A 21,048-nucleotide genomic window follows, 5' to 3' on the forward strand; every position below is an offset into this window, starting at 1 on the left:
AAAAGCATCATCAAGCAATCCCTGCCTTGGAGACACCAATGCCCAATAGCGTTGACATTGTGCAATCCTTGCACAGGCGTACAGCTCTAACCAAGGCTGTCCCCACTGCTGAAAGAGACCTTGTGCCACCGTCTGATAGAGACACGATTTGTGATCAACTAAGCATTGTCGGCTGAGTTTGTCCGTTCTGGTGTTGAGAGCCCGCCGGATGTTGAACCACCAGGGATATGACATCGTTCCAGCCATGTGTAGAGGTGAAGACCCCCAAAGGGTCCACAACCCCACCCCGCCCTGCTTGTTGCAGTACAACATGGTGGTGGTATTGTCTGTGAACACCTGCATTACCTTCCATTTGAGAGAGAGAAGAAATGTTTTCAATGCTAGTCAATACTCGTCAATGCTAGTCTGTTCGCTCAGAGCTCCAACAGGTTGAAGTGGAGTCTAGACTCTGCCGGAGACAAGATGTCTGATCTCCACCTCTCCCAGGTGGCTGCCCCAACCCAGTAGTGACGCATCTGTCACTACTTTACCTGGCTGGGGAAAGGAGAGGAATCCACCTCTGGCCCAATCATGTTTTGTTAGCCACCACTGCATATCTCGTGCATTTCCCTCCAATATCTGGACCAAGTCTGAGAGATTCCCCTGATGCTGTGCCCACTGGAATTTCAGGTCCCTATGCAGAGCCTGCATGCGCCATCTGGCATGTGTCACCAACAGGATGTGGGAGGCCATGAGAACCAACAGCCTCAGTGCCATTCTCACCGGAATCCAAGATAGAGGCTGAAACATCAGCATCATAGCCTGACTATTCTGGAGTGGCCGTTCTGGAGGATAAGCCAAAAACTGCACAGTGTCCAAAACAGTTGATATGAAAGGGAGCGTTTGAGAGTGAGTTAGGGGTGACTTTGGCACATTTATAGTGAACCCCAGTGAAGGCAGGAGGTCCGCTGTAGTATGGAGGTGGGAGACATCAACCTGGGGCGAGCCCGCCTTCAACAGCCAGTCGTCAAGATAGGGGAAGACTGAAACCCCTGATCTGCACAGGTGAGTTCTGCCCACTGCAACCACCCTGGTGAACACCCAAGGAGCGCTGGTTAGGCCAAAGGGGAGCATAATGAACTGAAAGTGCTTGTGGCCTACTGTGAACTGCAAGTAACATCTGCGGGCAGGCAGGACCGGAATATGAAAGCAAGTGTCCTCTAAGTCCAACGCCACCATCCAATCTCCTGGGCCCAGGAAGATAGAATCTGAGCCAGATTGACACTTTTGAAGTTCTTCTTGAGAAAGAAATTGAGGGACCAAAGGTTTAGGATAGGGTAGAGGCCCTATTTGGGCACCAGAAGATAGCAGGAATAACAACCATGACCTATTTCTGGCACAAGAACCCTCTCTAAGGCTCCCTCCGCCAAAAGAGCTGTAATTTCCTCTCAAAAAAATGCTAAGTGATCATCCGTCATCTGATTGTAGGATGGTGGCACAGATGGAGGGATAGTCTTGAAGTGGAGGGGGTAGCCCCTTCGGACTATCTGCAAAATCCACCTGCCTGACATGATGTACTGCCAGCGGAGCAGTTGATAGCAGATCCTGCCTCCAACTGGTCCCTGGTGGGGAATTGTCAGACTAGGAAGGTTTGGAGCAGCTGCAGAGGAGGGGTTGTGAACTGGCCGGACCACTGGCTCCCTGATCCATGAGGACGGTGGATCCCACATCCCCAGCCACAGAGAGGCTGGATAGCATGCATGACACGGTGGCTGGAGGGTAACAGAAGTGGCAGGACGCCCCTTCTGTAGCCATGAAAGGGGGGAAAAACAAACTGAGTGGGATGATGGGCTGCCGCGAAGCCCAAAGACCTGGTCATAGCATGAGAATCCTTGAAGCGCTCCAGCGCCAAGTCTGCCTTCTCTCCAAAGAGTCGGTGCCATCAAAGGGCATGTCCATAAGATTAGCTCGGACATTCCCCCGAAAAGCCAGTTGTCCTCAACCAAGTGTGGTGCCTCAAGCCCACCGTCGAAGCAACTGCTCTGCCCAGTGAGACTGTCATCTCCAGTCCATATGTGATTGTGAACTTTGCTGCTTCTCTCTCCCATCAGCAACTGCTTGGGAAAGTACAGCTTGGGCCTCCTCAGGAACCTGTGGCAGCACTTGCGCAACCGTATCCTACAATGTGTGGGAACAAGGGCCCAAAAAGGCATGCAGTTTTTAATAGACCGCAATGCTGAGCTGGCAGAAGAAAACATCATCTTCTCAAGTGTTCAGCCTCTTGAAATCCCTATCCAGGGGTGCGGAAGGGAACACATCCTGGAGAGTGGAGGCTTGGATAACCAAGCTCTCAGGGTTGGGGTGTTGTGTCAGGAAACCTAGGTCACCAGGTGCAAAGTGATGGCGACAGGCAATAGTCCTGTTGACAGGAGCCTCTGTGCTGGGTTTGGACCAGGTACCGACTAGGACATTCATAAGGGCTTCATTAAAGGGGAGCAGGGGTTCAAAGGATGAAGCACCGCTGTCAGGAGGTTAGCCCTGACAGCCACCGAAGGCAGCTCAAGGTCCAGGACCTCAGCTGCTCTCTGCACCACCATTGAATATGAAGCTCCCTCCTCTGTAGCCACGAGGGGGCGATGTGGCGAACAAGGGAGAGCATGCGCGTATCTGGGGAGGTACCCAGTCCATTGGCTTCACCCAGGTCTCTATACCAGTTCACAGGGTCTTGGAGTCTGGTACTACAGAGGGTCCAGCAACCCCTCCCAATCCTTGCCGTAACCTAGCCCATAGGAATAAGGCTCAGGATATGACAAAAGCAAGGCCCCTGTCAGCGCTGGAATCAAGTTTCGCACAACGCCCACACGGCTCCGTGTCAGCAATGAGGATGGTAACAGAGGTGCCCAGGGGCAGTGGCAGGAGCGCTGATGTTGGTCCAGTGCTGGGGTAGGTTGAGGTGGTATGAACGGCGTCAATCCAGATCTAGGAACAGATCCATGGGTGCCCCTGTGAGCCAAGGCCGATGCTGCTGGAGCAGAACCCATAGGGGCCCCTTACTACTCTACAGGGCCCACCAGGTGCACCAGCTGAGTCGGACTGCCCAAAAATGAGGCGCATGGCCTCATAAAACTCCTTAAGTTGGGCAGGGGACGCTTTTGCTCCTGGAACCGTGGGGAGGTGTGGAGTCAGCCCAAACACAGGCTCTGCAGTTGGAGGTCGAGATCGCCGATGCTGCTCCTACCTCGTCAGCTGACGGATGAAGTGAAGTCAAAGAGCGTTTCGCTTTTTGCAACTTCTTATACCTGGACTTACCTGATAAGCCGGAGGACTTGGAAATGGGACGACAAAGAGGGGGACTCTGCAACTGAACCCGCGACCCTCTTCTCGACCTAGACTGGGGCTTTCGGGGGGCTCAGCCCTGGCCACCATCAGCTTAGGGGACCGCTCCCTCAAAGTCTTCGGATTAATGGCCCGGCACTCAGGGCACGACTCTAGGTCGTGGTCGCACTCCAGGCACCAAAGGCACACAAGGTGCAGATCTGTCACAGGGGATTGCCCAATGGCAGGAACCACCGGGCTTGAACCTTGGTGTAAATCAAAGACATTCTTAATGCACCAGGATAAAAATACTCAAAAAAGATAAACAAAAGCTCAGTCAAAAAGTGACTATGGGGTGGCTCTTCCTTTGGATCAGCGCTAACTGGTGTGGAAAAAAAAGAACTGATGTCAGCCTGCTGGGGTGGCACCTATATAGGACTTAAGATGTCATATCTGGCATGACAATCGACACGGAGCTGATCAACGCCAACTAACATCGCGTAGGGGTATCGCTTGAAAAAAATCTCCAGATCTAGACTGACGCCTGGGGAAATTCTAAGGTATGGAATCTACAAAAAAAAATATATGAACAGTGTCCCAGGATTATAGTGAGGTATTACAGGAAAACGAACTAACAATCAGCATGGTAAAATCACAGCTGCAAAATCACAGCTGCAGTATTACAGTGAAAGTGCATGCTGATTGATGTGCCTATGACCCACAGGCCAGACTCTTAAGGTACACAATCTGTTTGTTTACCAACTGGGCCCCACCTTCCATTTAGGCCCTAATGTAAGTTTAAGTCTAAATAAGTTGAGATTATTTTACTCTTGTGGTAATTGGACCCCAGCATGAGGTCCTGGCAGTGGTTGTACTGCAGGGCCCGGTCTCTCTTCTGATGTTACCGGGGAAGCACCAGATACCACGGCCAGTCTGTCCATACAGCAACGAGCACCAGAGGACAAATGGACACACTGTAAAAAAATAAAAATAAAAATAAATAAAACATCACTGAAACTGTGAAGACCCTATCCTCAAGTTATCAGTGAGGTTGCCATTTCCGGGTGTTTGGCAGTCACAGGTATTGTCAGTACAAGCTGCCAATCCTCCTGCACAGCACAAAGATTGTGAACTGTGGTCAAGTTTGTCTCTGTGAATTGTATCTGTCTGCAGAGTTGTGAGGGACATAGGCAGACCCACTCCAGCACTCGGATTGGCTACTTTTAACATCCCATCCATTAAGGATGACCATGGGCAATGGTTACACTTTTCCTTTCAGTGGTACAAAGTGACAGCTGCGATTACGGGGAAGGTAGACCCAATCCAGCATTTGTTTAAACTCCTGCAATGTGCTTCATGTCAGGGTTGCAATGATCAAGATCTCTTGTCGGCCTTTGGCGCAGTGCACCAGGTGAGATTATGAGGATCTGGAAGACGCTCTCTAGCACACAGGTCTGCACCTGTGCCTTCCCAACTTGTCAGTCTGTATGCCTGGCCAGTACACACCTCTCCTGGGCATCGAAGCTGGGCTTCTTCTCCAACCATTCTTTCTCCTGAGGGGTTGCCCTCCACTTCCCTTTCTCAGAAGGCAGGCTCCATACAAAATAGAACCACAGTTCTCCTCCAGTAGTAAATGCAGACTTCGAGGTGATATTCTCTCACCTCTGGAAGAACTAGCTGTCATCAGCATGAATCTTCGAGCACAAGAACTTCCTGACACTTTGCTTAGTGCCACCCCATCAGGGAAAATTTCTGGAATGCTTTTGGAATTTTTCATTTCCTTTCTTATAGGCACGTTTCCAGATAGGGAATGTTGATTCAAAACGATTTAAGGCAGTTTGCTCCGACAGTTTATTCGTCCTCTCCAGAGTATTTGCCATTTTCATTCCCTGGGGGAGTTACCGAAGCACGGAGGGATTAAGAGTGCCTTACAGGGGAACGACCAAAACAAACACAAAAAACAATCAGGAGTGAAGTCTTCTAGGAAAGAAATGGCAGGCCCTGAATGGAAAGCTCTGTACTACAAAGGTCATCACTTCCCGTATACCATTCAACAAACATAATAGAGTACTCAGGAAGGAATAATCAGGCAGACTGCTGCTGAGAAGTCACTCTCCAAATTCCACAGGCAGCCCTGCCTTCATCCGTTTACATATAAATGTCTAGTGCATGTCAAAAGCCTAAAAATGACAACAATACACATTAATGAGAAGAATGCTTGAATTAATCTCAAGCCATTCAAGCTGCATCCTAGTCCATATTTATTTTGCTCACCATGCCATCTTAGGTTAGACCGAGCCATATGCAAATCAGCCTTTGTCATTCTCCAAAAGAAACAATCCAGCCTGAACTGCCAAGACAGGTCCGCTCTTAACTGGAACACGACTAACTCAAGACCGGTTTTAGTCTTCTGGGCTTCTTCAGTCGGGTGTAGCTTGGTTCCAGTGGCAGATGGCACACTCACATCTGGGCATATCCGTCATACTTAGGGCATCACAATGAAGAATACAGGTAAAGAGTGATGGAATGAATACATGAATTAATCTCAGCCACTGATAATTACTCCGGCCACAGCCCAGTCCATAGTTTTTTTTGTTGCTCGTCATGCTACCCTGAGGTTAGCCCAGCAATATGTAAATCGGCCTTGGTCCTCATCTGATAGGAACAGTCCACCCTGAACTGCCAAGCCAGGTTCTCTCTGAACCAGAATACAAGCAACCAACTACTGGTTTCAGGCTATTGTTTTGCCAGGGGCAATCCGAAATGGATCCCACTGGTCTCATAACTCACATCTACCATACAGCTCGATCCTACACATTATTCCCACAGCACTCACATACCACATATACAGGATTTCAGCGTGAGGACCAGACTGAAGCGCTTCACCAGAACTTTACATAGCGAAGCAAGTACACTACTTCTTTACTACCAGAAGGATAAAAGGTCCTGTCTGGCACTGTAATTCAAGAACTGCATGCTGCCATCATTGTCAAGGGTCTAGAAGACGGTAATTGACAGCAGTTCTATGAAGGTAGGAGGGAACGCAAGGCGTACCCACCAGACCACAGACTGGCTCTGGGTTTCAATACCTTTACTCAAACCAGGCATCAGAATGCTTGTATGACTCTGGAAATATGCAGCTGAGCAACTTTGCAAAGGGGTGAAGACTTGCAAAGCCATGCAGGTAAATTGCTTTCCAACATCTGTTAACTCCTCTTTGGCCCAAACCACCAAACCATGCAAAACATATATAAAAATGGGTGCCAATAAATCAAACTACAACACGGCATGCCATTAGCTCAGTGAACAAAGTTTGCTAGAATTACTCAAAGGACATTGAAACAAGCAGTGAACACTCCTCTGAAGGACTGGCAAACACAAGTTTATCAGTTGTTAAAAAGAGCTCCACACAATAGGAAGAAATAAATAAAAAATAAGCTTGATTATACTGTTACATTTACACAGGATTTAAGGGAATGATGGCTGTGGAGAAGATGAAATGGAAATAGTTGGTGTGTGCAAGAGTCTGTTCAATGCTTCAGCCGCAAACGTCTTGTATTTTATGTGGGTCTCACATTAGCAATATCTGTGTATGAAGTGAGGCCTCCACAAATAAGACCATAGTTTACCCCTTAATGGGAACCAAGTACCTCACTGTGGAACTTGACTCTCTCAGGTTAAAGAAGCAGAGCAGTCCATATCAGAGGAGGTGGTGTGGGCTAGTAATCACCATTCACTTGCATTCAATAATAGACAATGATCATCCAGTCAGTGTTTCTTCAAGAAAATTACATTTATTAAATACACTACTAAATATTATGCATTAATTTACAAAATTATTCATCAGATAGATGAAATAAATTGAGGATACTCTGAAATCAGATTTGACCCTTAAGGGGTCATGACCCACAATTGTATACACCTTCAGGACACACAGGTTGCAGTCATATAATCAACCTTGTAAGGGTGTTGTACTCCCAGCTGGAGAGCAAAAGCTCCGGCCTTAGGACTGCTCTGAAATGATTATGAAAATACTGGGTGGTCATAATTTCTTGGATCGTGCAGATGTAGAGTCACTTTTGAAAAGTTAACGCAGGTGGGAGGTGGGGTGTGGGTGGGAGGGAATGATTCTCTCCTGCAGCCCACATCATCTTTTTCAATAGTTTGGTTGTGCATCTGCCCATTTTGGGGCTACCACAAGCAGCAAACCTTTATGCCAAGCAAAAGCCTCACAAGACATTAAGGGGTACTCTCTCCCAGGATTATGAATATTAGATTAGTGGTCCTGGCACTTCATTTTTACTGCGTGGGTAGGTGTTGCATCTCTTTTTACAATTTTGTCAGGGGACATTATCTCAGTCTAATTTTTATCCTTTAGGGAGTAGCATGGGAAGCCCACCCCAGCTGCTCCTGCTAGCTTTCTGCCCTGCTGGCCTCTTACTGCTCACACGGGAGCAGGCAGCTTGTTTCTCCCCTGCCCGATCAATGGGGCCAGAGTATTCTTTGTCTGGTGGCTGCCCTGGCTCCTCCTGTACACAGGCACAGGGAGTGGGGGAAAGCCTACCACAGTTGAGGAGGATTATGAAGACAGGAGCAGTTTCAGCAGGCCTCCTGGCCTAGAAAGCAATGTCCTTTTTAGTCCTAAGTCCCTCAGGGGGTTTGGCCTTCAAGCTTTCCATAGTGTTGTCTTGGTCGCAGTCCAGGTCCAAAGTCCAAAGTCCAACAACAACTCTCTCCCTTGTGCAAGAGTTTTCAAATGGTGGTGGAAAGTTCTAGAAGCGAGTCACCCCTGGCAACTTCTAGAGTGTCCACTCATCCCTTCATCCTTGTCCCAACCATCCTCTACAGCATACTGGGACAATTCAATATGGAGCTGTCAAGTCTAAGGACCTTAGCTCTGAACCTCGCTGACATCAAAGCCGGGGACTTTCCCACCAAAACTTCAAAGGGAGCCCCTTGGCTCCAGCGGTCTGGGCTTCCTCCTTTGTACAGCAGTCCTGGGCTGTCCCAACCCTGGTACAGTGTGACAGATAATTACCAGATGCATATCTTCCTCCTAACCCATTCCTCCTTAGGAGCCGAATACAAAGCACTCTTATTTGTTCTTTGTGCATGGGGAGGTCTCTGTTCTCTCTATAGGGGAGCAGAGTAAGTAACTTGGCCCAGTAGAGTGACAAAAGACCTGGACCACGATCCCAAGCAGAACCCCCCCCGCAAAAAAAGACAATTCTGGATGACCCATAAGGTGGGCATGTATGATATTAGGACCTGCGTAGTCAAACTGAGTGCCCATGTTTCACCCCCAGTTCCATACCTTATGGGATTTTGGAGGCCAAAGGGGAGCAAAACTGCACTCAAAGGAAGATTTTCCCAAAGCGCGTAACACCGCAACACTGCAGATAAAACAGTAAACCATACTGACCTAGGTGATATATGATGACCATGTATAAAGCGCAGCGAATCACACCCAAAGATGTCTCTCAGTGTTAACCTCTTCAACAACCATTGTCAAACCTAGAATAACCAGGTTTTCAACAGCTTCTTAGTTGACTGGAATATGAGCAGCCGCACAGATGGCAAGGAAGTTGGATCCATGCCCTTTAAGCAGTCTAAGAAAAAGATCTCCCTCCAGATCTGGCGAGCCGCATTCCAAGGGATAGAGGGGAGTGCTTTGTCACTGGATCTCAGAGCTTTCTGGGCAAGACAGCAAGTCTTAAAAAAGAAGAGTTTCCTGCCCGGCAACCAATGCAAGAACCTTGAAAAATGTGCAGAAGGAGAACCTGCTGGTAAGTCGCATACCAGTAAGGCAGCTGTATTGTGTACAACCTGAAGTTTCATAAGAAGGGTGTCACTGGCTGCCATCAACATGGTATTGCTCTAATCCAGGCAATTTATACCCAGCACCTGGATTAGTGTTTTCCTGGCCCAGGAAGGGAGACAAGTAAAAACCTTCTTTAGGGTGCACATGGTGGCGAAACAAGTCCCTCTTACTGCAGCAACGCAACTTTTCATTGTCCGTTCATGGTCAAATGTAATCTCAACATTTTTCCCCGACTTGCTGGGGGTCGGGGGCGTGCCCAGCTCCACCAGCCACGAGTCCAGTGACCAGAGCTGTTGTGCCTTGCCGAAAAGCAAGACCTCTGTCTTCTCACTATTGAGCTAAAGACAGTTTCCAGCCATCCAGGCAGCAATATCTTTCATACAGATTTGGAAGCGATGTCCTGAATCCTCAATGTCCTGTCCTATAGTGATGATCAGCTGCGTGTTATTGGCATACAAGATTACTTGAAATCCATGGAATCTCACCAGCTGTGGTAGTGGAGCAACAAATATTAAACAACACTGGGCTCAATGATGAGCCTTGGGGCACTCCACTGGTGAAACCTGCCAACATTTAAAAGAATCCTGTGTGTTAATTTTGGTCTAATCTTTTTTTTTTAAATCAGCTAATCACTGCAGGGTGAGCCCACTGACACCGATCTCATGCAGTCTGCTAATCAGAACAGGATCAGAAACAGTGTTGAAAGCTGCTGAAAGATCTAATAGTACGAGCATGGAAAAGTCACCATCATCCAATGAAAGACAGATAGAATCGGTCACTGTTACTAGAGGAGTTTCGGTGCTATGTGCTGTTCAGAATCCCGACTGAGTGGGATCCAAGATGGAATTATCATCCAAAAATGTCATGAGCTGTTTGTAAATATATGGCACACAAGAATCTTTCCTAGTAAAGGAAGAACGGAAAATCAGCGATAGTTGCTCAGATTGGTGGGATCAATGTGATTTTTTTCTGTAGCGGGTCAACCACAGCTGTTTCCAAGACTATAGTATTTTAGCAGATTCAAGGGACAGGTTAAAGACTGAACTGCGAGGAAAGTTCAGCTGACAGTGTGGCAATGTTCTGGGTGCAGTGAGGGGGGCAAACATCCACAGGTGAGTCACATTTGGCTGTCCTTAATGCAGATAGGACCTGCTTTTCAGTCATAGGCGCTAACGTGGGAGAGAAATGTTGTAAGGCGCCAGTGGAGTGACATAATTGAACTGCTCCTGTTTAGCCCGACATTTTCTGTAAATTGCTTCCACTTTTTACTCAAAGAAATCTGCAAATGAGTTGCAGAGCTGTTGCGAAGAAGCTCTTAACAGATTCACATGCATGAGGGTGCATAAAGTCCTTAAGTTTCCTAGGGAGTTCTTTGGAAGAATAAGGAGCATTGGATATTTGGCTGCAAATGGAACTACGTATGATTTTCCTAATAAGGGCGTAATAATCTGTTAAAGCAGTTTTATAAGCTGCTCTATCCTCCAAGGCTTTAGATCAGCGCCAGCCTTGCTCCAGTTTCCTACACTATCACTCTGCCTTCTGTAGGTGTAAATCTTTAGTAACCTAAGACGTGGGGCCTACTCAAAGTGTACTTGGAAGTTTTAGGGGAGCAATTTTATCAAAGGTGGTTGACAGAGAGAGATGGTAATTATCCTACACCTTAATATCCAATTCCTGGGTCCCCGCTCCCGATAACAGTACTAGCATATTTTTCGTTTATGACATTGCTCCAAATTCTACAAGACCGATTCACTTTTGTTGTCATCTGTTTTAGTGTATCATTTATGGAAATGTGAAACTTGAGCATACATGTATCTGTCCAAATGAAGGGAAGCAGGTCTTCACTAACCAAAAGAGGTGAGTCAGTAAAAAGCAAATCCAACGAATGGCCTGCAAGGTACGTGGGGCCCTTAATATGCTGAGTTAGGTTTAGGGATTCCATGTCTTTAAAGAGGCCAACAACCTCCGGTTTATGAATGTCATCCCCATGGAAATTAGAGTCTCCTAATAAAAAAAAAGTAATTAGAAGAGAGTACACAGAGAGCAATACGTTCAGTTAACGTGTTGATAGAATCTCTTAAGCCCACGAGGGTGGTAAACTAAGGCACCCTTCCAATGAGGACCGGAGTCCAATTCAAGTTTGAAAACACATTTCCACCCAACCTTCCATAAATGACTCAATGATTTGTATTTGGGCCAACTTCCAAAACACAATGGCAATGACGCAGCCGGTTGTAGATTCTCTTTCTAATCTGACCAGTTGATTATCAGGAAGTCCCAATGGAATGCAGGACAAAGCAGAGTTATTTAACTAGGTTTCTGAGAACAAGCAGAATACCGGGAACAGCAATGTTAATAAGTCTCATACTTCCGCAGCGTGTCTCCGAAGTCAACATCTAACCCTTCAATCGATCAACTAGCGTTTGTAAAGTGTGACTTATCACCCGGGGGTCTCAAGGTGCTAGCTAGGGGACACAGGTCAGTCAAAGTGCCAAGACTTATGGTCATTCCTGAACAGAGCCACGAGGGGGACTGCCTGAGGTGGAGCGGCATCGTGTTCCAGGCCTGCACGGTGAGGTAGGAGAAGGATCTTCCTCCGGCCATGTTCTTCCAGATCCTGGGGATGTTGGCGAGGGCCAGTTGAGCAGAACGGAGTTGCCTGGAGGGTGAAGGGCCTTGTATGCGTGTCAGGAGCTTGAAAGTGATGCGTTTGTTGAGGGGGAACCAGTGTAGGTATCTCCAGTGGCGTTATGTGATGTCGACTTTGAAGGCTTTGTGGTCTGTTGGGCTTTTACTGCTTCTCCATTTTCTCTCAAGTCGTCTGCATGGTGTAGGTATCTGTGGTATCTCAGGGTGGGGAATGGCTGAGAGAAGTGGTGAGCTGCGCTTAGGTGACTTTGGTCCAGTTCCTGCAAGGGGAGGGAGTGGGTGGTGGGGAAGGGTGGTGGTATTGGGTGGTTAGGGGACTCGGTGTGTGGTGCCGTCCCAGTGTCATGGTGAAGGCCAAGTGGACGCAGTGGTGATAGGTATAGTGGAGTTCGGAGGCATGTGAGTTTCCGGTGGAGAAGATGCCTTGGGCAAGACGCGATGGCAGGCAGTGGAGCCTCCGGGGTTGAAGGCGCGCAGGGTGCTTGGGTCATACCAATGGATGGTGCGGGAACCTGGGCGTGTGGCACTGGACCCAGACGGCTGCTGACGAGCTTGCCTTTGGCGCACCAGCGGCCACCATTAGGAAGGGGAGGGAGATGGGAAGGGCCACTTAGCTGGGAGGCGGGAGGGTGGGAAATACAGCAATGGGAGGGGTTGTGGGGCAGAAGTGGCAGGGGAGCATGGGGATCACCGAAGGAGGAGATAAAAAGAGCAAAAATGAGGGAATAAAGAAAATAAAGATGACAAAATGCAAAAAGAGCAAAACAAGAAAAGGAAGGCCAAAAAAGCAGAAGGCAGCAGAGAGACAGAAGGGCACCACTGGCCACCAGGGATGAGCGCAGGTGGGTGCCTGCGGGTATAGAAGGGCCTCGAACACTGAGCCAGGTAGGTTTAGAGGACAAAGGGCAGCAGCAGCAATGGGAAGTGCTGGGAGGGAAGCAGGGCTACAGGGGCAGCAGCAGTCGGGGAGCGCCAGGATCACCGAAGGAGGGGAGAAAAAGGGAAAAGACAAGGAAAAAAGAGTGAAAGAGGCACGAAAAGAAAGGAAAATAAAGGCAAGAAGAACAAAAAAGAGAAAAGAAAGCAAAAAGAAAAGCAAAAAAGGCAGAAGGCAGCAGAGAGAGAGAAGGCCACCATTGGCCATCAGGGATGAGGTGCAGGTGGATGCCTGAGGATGGAGGAGGGCCTCAAACACACTGAGCCAGGCGGGCTCAGAGAATGAAGGGCAGCAGCAGCAACAGATGGTGCTGCGCGGATGCTAACTCTGGCCAGAGGTCACCCTCCCACTTCATGCACCAGGCTACTTGTGCGCTGTTACTGGGTTGTGTGCACACATGTCCATGTGTAACCAGCCAAGTGCTCCTTACCTTAGCTGCGTCAAAGTGGCCTAATCTTAATAGGCAGACAATGGCAGTAAATAAGCACCGTTTATTTACCACACCATTAATGTGGGTGAGACTCACCCACAGTAAGAAGTCCAAAATCGGATGATCAAAAAAGCAAAACATCTGGGCTTACTAAATGGGCAGTATCCAATAGTTTTTAGTAACACTAAAAGTGTCAAAAGTGAGGGTGCATCAATCCTTTTCAGAGCAGAGCTATTGTGAGTTATCAGTGAACCTCATCACAAGTTAAGTCAGAACAGCACCATTATTCAATGATGGCCAAGAAGCAAACTCTTGCAGTATAAAACAAAGGAACATTACAACTGTTATCAAAGTGGCACAATAAGTTATATCTGAACTGGAGAGTTCACAACTAATGGGAGATTTCTTTTTTCTTTTTTTTTGGGGGGGGGGGGGGAAGCATCTCAGACTTTTCAATCAACAGTTTGGAAAAAAAACAATTGTGAAGCACTGGCAGAACTGGACATCCCAACCATGGTCAAAGTGTGCCTTAATGAGCATGCAAGTTGGATAAAAGAATGGGGGGCTCTAAATGAACAAAGACACACCTGACACTGTCAGTCACATGAGTCATCAAAAGCACCATGTCAATGTTCTACCACAACTGATGTTTCAGACTAACAAAGCCCTGTAATGAGACAAGACCTGATAACACCAAAGGCCGAGAACATTAGGATGGCCAAGGACAAGGAATAAGGATTAAAACATTCAGTAGGATTTGATTTATATCAAATGTGGCATAGCCAGGAAAATGTCTTGCTATTGTAACGTAATAAATATGGCTAGGGCTGATGAACCAATTCAGGCTGAAGTTGTGTGCAGAATAGACACCTCGACTACAAGCAAAGAAGGATATTGCTTTCGAGGGCAACTAATATTTTCATTTCATCTACTGGTATTATTTGAATTAAAGATTGTATGACACAAACAAAATACATTTAACACCAAGTAAGAAAGCAAAATACTAATATTGTCTTGTTAATTTAATAGTCAGATAGTGTGCTAATAACCAAGGAGCAAAATTGTCAGGGTTAACATTTCGACAAAATTTAAAATTGTGTCTCAAGATACATTTGTAGTTTGAGCGCACAAGTGCTATGACTGTAATCTATTGGTGGGCTTTTACCCACAACCACTGTACGCCCATCACTATCACTCGTTCAGGGGTTTGCCTTTCAAAAATCCTCTCTCATCATTAGTACATGCTTTACTTTTGTCCCTTCTCTGGGCAGTTTTGTTACTGCCTTGGCCATCGACCCTGTTACATGGATAATTGCACATCCACCGAAACGTTCGACTATGAGTGAACTTCTTTTTCCTTTTGTGTCTCTCCTTTGCGCTCACGCTCATGGTGGCAGTGGCACTTTGAATTGACGTGCTTATGTCAACTGTTTTACTTTTCACTTTCAATTTATGTGGCAAGAAAAGTCCACATAGGAATTTATAACACTAATAGCTCTAACTTGAGCAAGCGCGAGACACATTGCATTGCAAACGCTTGTTATAAGTTACCTTTAGTTTTCGCACAACAACATCATCCCAGTCTATAGATCTGAACCATCTGTGTCGCTTCACATCATCTGCTCCATTCTAAATAAAAAAATTAAAAAAAGAAATGATAAAGATGTTTGCAAAACTAGCACTAGCCAAACATGCTTTCGTGCTTGTTAAAATATCAAACAAAAAGCACTGCAACAATTCAGAGTTTATAAAGCACAACAACATATATTCTTACATTTAAATTACGCCTTCAAACCTTAACGTGTTTACATTAGATTCTTGAAAATGCTCCCTAAACCTTAAAGCAGCAGGAAATTTTAGTTTCAGATCAAAAACACAACCATACAAGGACCACTTCATTGAAGACTCATCTGAAGTATTTACTTGCACATTAGAACATTGGAAGTTGGCAGCTCCATTGAAAACAATAGAGTGCTGCGGGCTTTTACTGGCCGGTAAAAGCCCGCAGCGCCAAAATTCCAATGTTCGCTTTGTTCACAGCAGCAGCTGTGAACAAAGCCTCACGGAGCCCAAGGGGATTTTAATCCCCTCGGGCTCCGTCAGCAATTTGTTTTTTTTAATAGAACATTCTGCCCTGAGTGGCAGAATGTTCTAATAGCCTTAGAACCCGCCGTAGCGGGCTCTACCAGCTATTAAAGGCCCTTTCCCTTGTTAAATGCCCTCGCTTTCGGCTTGGGCATTTAACGCGGGAGCGGGCCTTTAATAGCCGGTAGAGCCCGCTACGGCGGGTTCTAAGGCTATATTAGCAACTGTCTGTGTTAACTGCTAAGCCAGTGGGGTACAAGTTCCTTGTACCCTCTATTTCACCAGTCTGCATGTCACCATACAGGAAAATCCGACCCCGCATGGTGAGAGGTACTGGGTCAGTGAAGGCTGAAAGGAGGAGGCAGAGAGAGAGTCTGGAGCTTGGTTCCTATTGGTCAAGAGGTCCCCGATAAGCAAGACACAACAGAGTAGCAAGTTTTTAGTGTTGGACTGGTTGTGTTGTCTTTACCTGTTGTAACTCCTATTCGCTTGCCCTTTCGTTCACAGCTCTACAAGCCACCCTGTAGTAAAGTCCGACCCTACACAGAGTTAGCGGGTTGGTGAAAACTGAAGTGGGGAGGTGCAGACTGTATTTGGAGCATGGTTCTTGTTGGTAGGGAATGGACGAATACACAGGAATTCTTGGAGTGATATGAATGTGGTATACACACTGTGCGTTAAGTTAAGTATGTTATGCTGTCTAGCTGGAAAGCTGAAGGTTGGGGAGCCTGGGGCCAGCTGTGCTAAAAGTTTAAAGCAACGATAGGCATTTGAGATTAAATAAGAGAACAGAAAGAGTCACTGAAAAAAGGTGTACTGAATGTCAAAGCTCCTGTCTGAAGAAAAGGGATCTTACATGTCCTTTGGAACAATTTGCGCATTCTACATTTTTCCACATCTCCCAAAAAGCCATCTAATTCAAGTGGTATACGTAAAAAGATGAGCATGTAGTTTTTGCTGAGATTCAGAAACGCTGGAACATGAAGTGACTTCTCCAACTTAGTCTCTCCTAATTCTCCAATTGCAGAAAATAAACTTACTACAGGGAGTAATTTGGTGGGGAAGTGGGGGGGGGGGGGGGGGAGAGCGGGTTGATGAAGAAATGCTGTAAACAAATTGAGGAGGATCTAGCATATCTCCCATCCATATATATTTGCTCCTCATAAATAGAGACAGGTTCTAGGGTTGATGAAAAATTACAGCTAGGGCTTACATTGTTGCTAGTCACAGTGCAATTTAGCACCAGGAAATCTAAGTAGGTTCTGTAATCTAAGAAAACACTGAAGCTTAATGAAAATGAAAAGGCTAAATTCCACTGAAGTATCACTAACTGCTACTCGTCACAAACAAGAAAGAAGATGAACATATTCCTGAAAGGGGTTGGTAACTGCCTAGTTGGGGTATAGTGACCCACCAGGATAGAGGACTCACCCAATGGAAAGAAAACCTTTTTGTCTCAGTCTTTACCAAGGAACTGTCAAGGTCTCCCATTTTTAAGGACGACTTGGTTGTTGATCTAAGTAACATTGACAGAACAATCTAATATAATCTTAACCCTCTGAGCCACACCAAATGTCGCAGTTTCTAAGCCAGAAGTGGCTTTAACAACCAGAGATGAACAGGCAGCCTCTAACATCTACATAGTTGCTGGTTAAAGGATCCTCCCATTGTATGGACCTATTACAAGACCCATGGTGGGCATCCAAGGTGCGGGAGAGGAAGAACTGTTTGATCCTTACCTGCTATCATTTTCACAAGAAGAGATAATGCAGGGTCCTCATGATGTCCATATATTACAATCTAACCCAGGCTATTACTTTTAAAAGCTAAATACGTTACTTACCTTCAGTAGTGCTCTTTCTGGTGGATACTTTGTTTAGACACAGAAAAAGCACAGGGGTCTAGATCAAACAGTGGTAATCTAACTATCAGGTATTCCTACTTTATGGTCGAATTCTCTCACCCACAGAAGGTGGCATTCTTCATCATAGGGAATCTCCTTGCACCATGGCAGCTCATCACCGGGCGGGCTACAACTCCTCTACCAAGAGAAGCAGCTCAATGGATGTTTTGAGAGATGTAGTCAGTGCCCTATGGTGAGCTGCAGTATGCCAAGGTGAGTAGAGCAAGTGGTAAGTGCTAGCGTGATAATTGATGGTTAAAACTGGCTACAGGATGCGCATATACCTTTATTCAGGCTTCCCTGGTCAGGATTAAAAATTGAGGGACACTGCAGGATTGGATTAAACCTGTTCAAGTGTGTCACCCAAAATGGTCAACATGTTCTTGCCATATTACTCTCAGAAGAGGTTTATCTGCCCCTCGTCGGGACGAAAAAAAAACCCATAACTTCTGCTCCCAAGGTGTAAATCAAAAGGAATTTAAATCATACAAAGCCATATTGGCAAATGCGAGAGGAAAAAAATCCACTGGCGGGCAACCTGTGGAGGAATACAAACAGAAACGTTTTTAACAATTTAAAGCAAGGGCAGATATCGAGTAGTGTCACCAGTCACCACTACTGAGTGAAATATACTGATGGCTTATTTGTGAATGTACAAGAATTCTGTACCGTAAACATACCTACTGCAGAGTAAATATACTATATTGTACAGAGGTAACAGGATTACCCACAGTCGTCAGGTGTAATGCCTCAGCTCAATTACCCTGGTATAGGGCTCACGGTGCCTTTTATCCTGAGCAGAGATGCAGAAAAAAAATTAAAAATAAAACAAAAGGCTCTGGGTATATGAACGTTGATGGAAACGAGAATTGTCAAAAGATATGACAAACACCAGCAGCGTTTTCATGACAATATGATATGTGCAACTGTGACATTAGAATATTACGACCTCCTTCTCTGTGTGTAGCATTTATAGTGTCTTCATTAAGAGTTTAAGAAGCTTGTGCAGGTGTGTCAAACGGGAGTCTTAAAACTCTAAGCACATATTCAGAGGAATGAACAACCAAAGCCAGTAATAAACATACATAGTTATATGATGATAATAAAAAAATAAAAAAATATGAGATGCCACACTGGTTACAGGGGCGTAGAGCAAGGTTTACATCATTTGTAGAACATGGAAGAATCCCCAAAATTAAAAGAACTTCACTGGGTCACAGGGGAGGATTGCAATTCCTGCAATGTTCAATGAAAGTGGACCCTTCCTGCAGCCCGTCATCGCGTCAAAGCAGGCTTTCAGCAAAACCTGCATGCAACACGCCACTGATTCAAAACGGGCTAGACGTGCAGCACAAGAAACCCCAATGGGAGCTTAACTAAAGAGGCCCTTGGAAAAACTGCACCCATGACGAGGTACAAGGGACCGGACAACGTGACTCAACTCCCTTTAAAAACTCGAGTTGGAAGCTATGGCGAGTGCGTGAGGCTTATCGATATTCTAAAAGCCCTAGGGAGGCTGGACCGTGCACTTGTGGGTTGACTGGGAAATGTAGTTCTGGGCCGCTACGCCCATGTACTTGTGAGAGGGGCAGGGCCAGGAACAAGTTGTGGAAAACAATGTAACGCTAAGCACCTGTTCCACAAAAAGTTTTTTTAAAAAGCCATAAAGGCTCATAGGGCATGTTACAAAAATAATTAAAAATCAAGTCAAAAGAATACGAAGCCTATGAATACATTGAAATGGACAACTGACTAAGGGGCTCATTACGAACGCAGCGGTTCGGACCGCCATGCTGGCGGCGGTGGAAAAGACTGCCACCGGCATGGCGGTCTGAACCGCCATATAATTAACACAGGGAGGGCCGCCTGTGGTGGCCCTCTGCCATCACTGACAGGCAGCCTGATGATGGTGGATTACATTATCCGACAGGGCAGGGCTGCCCTCTGGATAATGTACCCTGTTTCCCCTGGCGGGTTCCCCCGCCAGTGAAAGGCTGGCAGAAGGGGTGCTCTGGGGCCCCTTGCACTGCCCTATCGTGCAGGTCACTGCCCGATTTACAGGCAGTGATCTGCGCGACAGGTGCTGCTCCACCCACCGCACTGAGGCATTGCCTACGGCTCCATGTGGAGCCGTCGGCAATGTCCCGGCCCTGCATTCTGCTGGGCCGGCGGGGAGAAACACTGTTTCCGCCCAGCGGAATGTTCTTTATGCGCCGGCAGGGTTCTCAAGGGGGCTGGCGGTCTATAGAAAGACCGCCAGCATGAACACAGCGGTGTTTACTGCCGTGTTCATAATGACCCCCTAAGTATTGCAGAACACAGCCTTCGCAAACATCAACCCCTGCCTAGGGCATTGTGAGAGATGTAGTGCAACAACTTACATCTATACCACTGTTTATGTCCCGCCATCAATAATAAGGGCCCAATGAAGTTCTTTTAATTTGGGGGATTCTGACACTATCCAAATGATGTAAACCTTGCTCTGTGCCCCTGTAGCCAGTGTGGCGTCTCATATTTGTTTGTTTTTATTACCATTGTATCACTATGTATGTTCTTCACTGGCTTTGGATGTTTTTGTGTCTCTGAGTATGTGTTTAGAGTTTTAAGACTTCCCTTTGTCAAGCCTGGACAAGCTTCTTAAGCTCTTAGTGAAGCCACTATCTAGGCTAAACAAAGAGAAGAAAGTCATAAGATTCTGACATTAGAATTGTGCATGGAAAGTTGTCATTGACACGCTGCTGTGGTTTGTCAGAAACCTTTTGACTATTCCCTTTTCCACTAGGTCCATATACCCGAGAGCCTTATATTTTATCTTTTCATTTCATTTTCCTGTATCTCTGTTCAGGATAGAGAGCACTCTCATCCCCAGGGAAACCTAGTTGAGGCATTACACCAAATAACTGCTGGTAAGCCTGGTCTGGTTTATTTTGCATGCACAGCTCTGTAAGATCTAGCATATTTACTCTGCAACAGGTGTGTTTACTGTGCAATATTCATGTACATTCACAAATAAGTTAGTTATCATTTTATTTCACTCAGTGGTGATGACTGATGGCACTACTCGATATCTGCCTTATCATTAAATTGGTGATCTTTCTATTTGTATTCCTCCACAGGTTGTCCGACAGTGGATTCCTTTCCTCTAACATTTGCCAGTAGATCACTGTACAGTTTTGTATGCTTTAAATTATTTTTGATTGACAACTTCGGAGCAGATGTTATTTCTTGTTGTTACCGACGGAGGCCAAATACAACACTTCTGAAGGAAATACGCCATAAACATGTTGATCATTTTGGTGACACACTTGAGCTGGTTTAATCCAATCCTGCAGTGTTTCACAGTTTTTAATCCTGACCCAGGGGTGCATGAATAAAAGTATACGGGCACCCTGTAGCCAGTTTTAACCTACTTCATCACTCTAGCACTTACACCCACTGCTCACCTCACCACACTGCAGCTCACCAAAGGGCACTGACTACATCTCTCAAAACTTATGCTGAGCTTCTCCTGTTGGAAGAGGAGTTGAAGGCTGCAAGGTGACAAGCTGTTATGGTGTGGGGAGATTCCCTATGATGAAGCATGCCACCTTTGGTGGGTGAGGGAATTCATCCTTAAAGTAGGAATACCCCTGATAATTAGGTTATCACTGTTTGATCCAGACCCATGTTTGTTTCCTGTTATTGATACAGCTGGGAAGCTAAAACTTGTTGGTCATGAAAGCTCCCTTGGCCCTCCCAGTGGTGGTTTCTGGATGCTCTATTCAGCCACAGATTTCTCACTCTCTGAATTGCCCCAGGCACCAAACCTAACCAGGGAGAATTTAGCAATTGCTGCAGCACACTGATAAGTGGTGCCATTGTCTCTACACTTAGGGCATCACATACAAGCTGATGGATGGAATGGTTGAATTAATCTCAGCCACTGGCAA

At 46.3% G+C, this 21,048-nt stretch overlaps 1 protein-coding gene across 1 annotated transcript in view; it reads right to left on the minus strand.

Annotated features, from left to right (window-relative positions):
* PRKX (protein kinase cAMP-dependent X-linked catalytic subunit) overlaps window positions 1–21,048 on the minus strand; it is a 381,150-nt gene that overhangs the window by 24,934 nt on the left and 335,168 nt on the right. Inside the window, exon 7 of the mRNA XM_069204618.1 lies at window positions 14,683–14,760. Within this exon, the coding sequence (XP_069060719.1) occupies window positions 14,683–14,760 (78 nt within the window). The remainder of the gene's footprint in view (window positions 1–14,682; window positions 14,761–21,048) is intronic.

The sequence above is a fragment of the Pleurodeles waltl genome, chromosome 8 (assembly GCF_031143425.1).
Source record: "Pleurodeles waltl isolate 20211129_DDA chromosome 8, aPleWal1.hap1.20221129, whole genome shotgun sequence".
NCBI lineage: Eukaryota > Metazoa > Chordata > Amphibia > Caudata > Salamandridae > Pleurodeles > Pleurodeles waltl.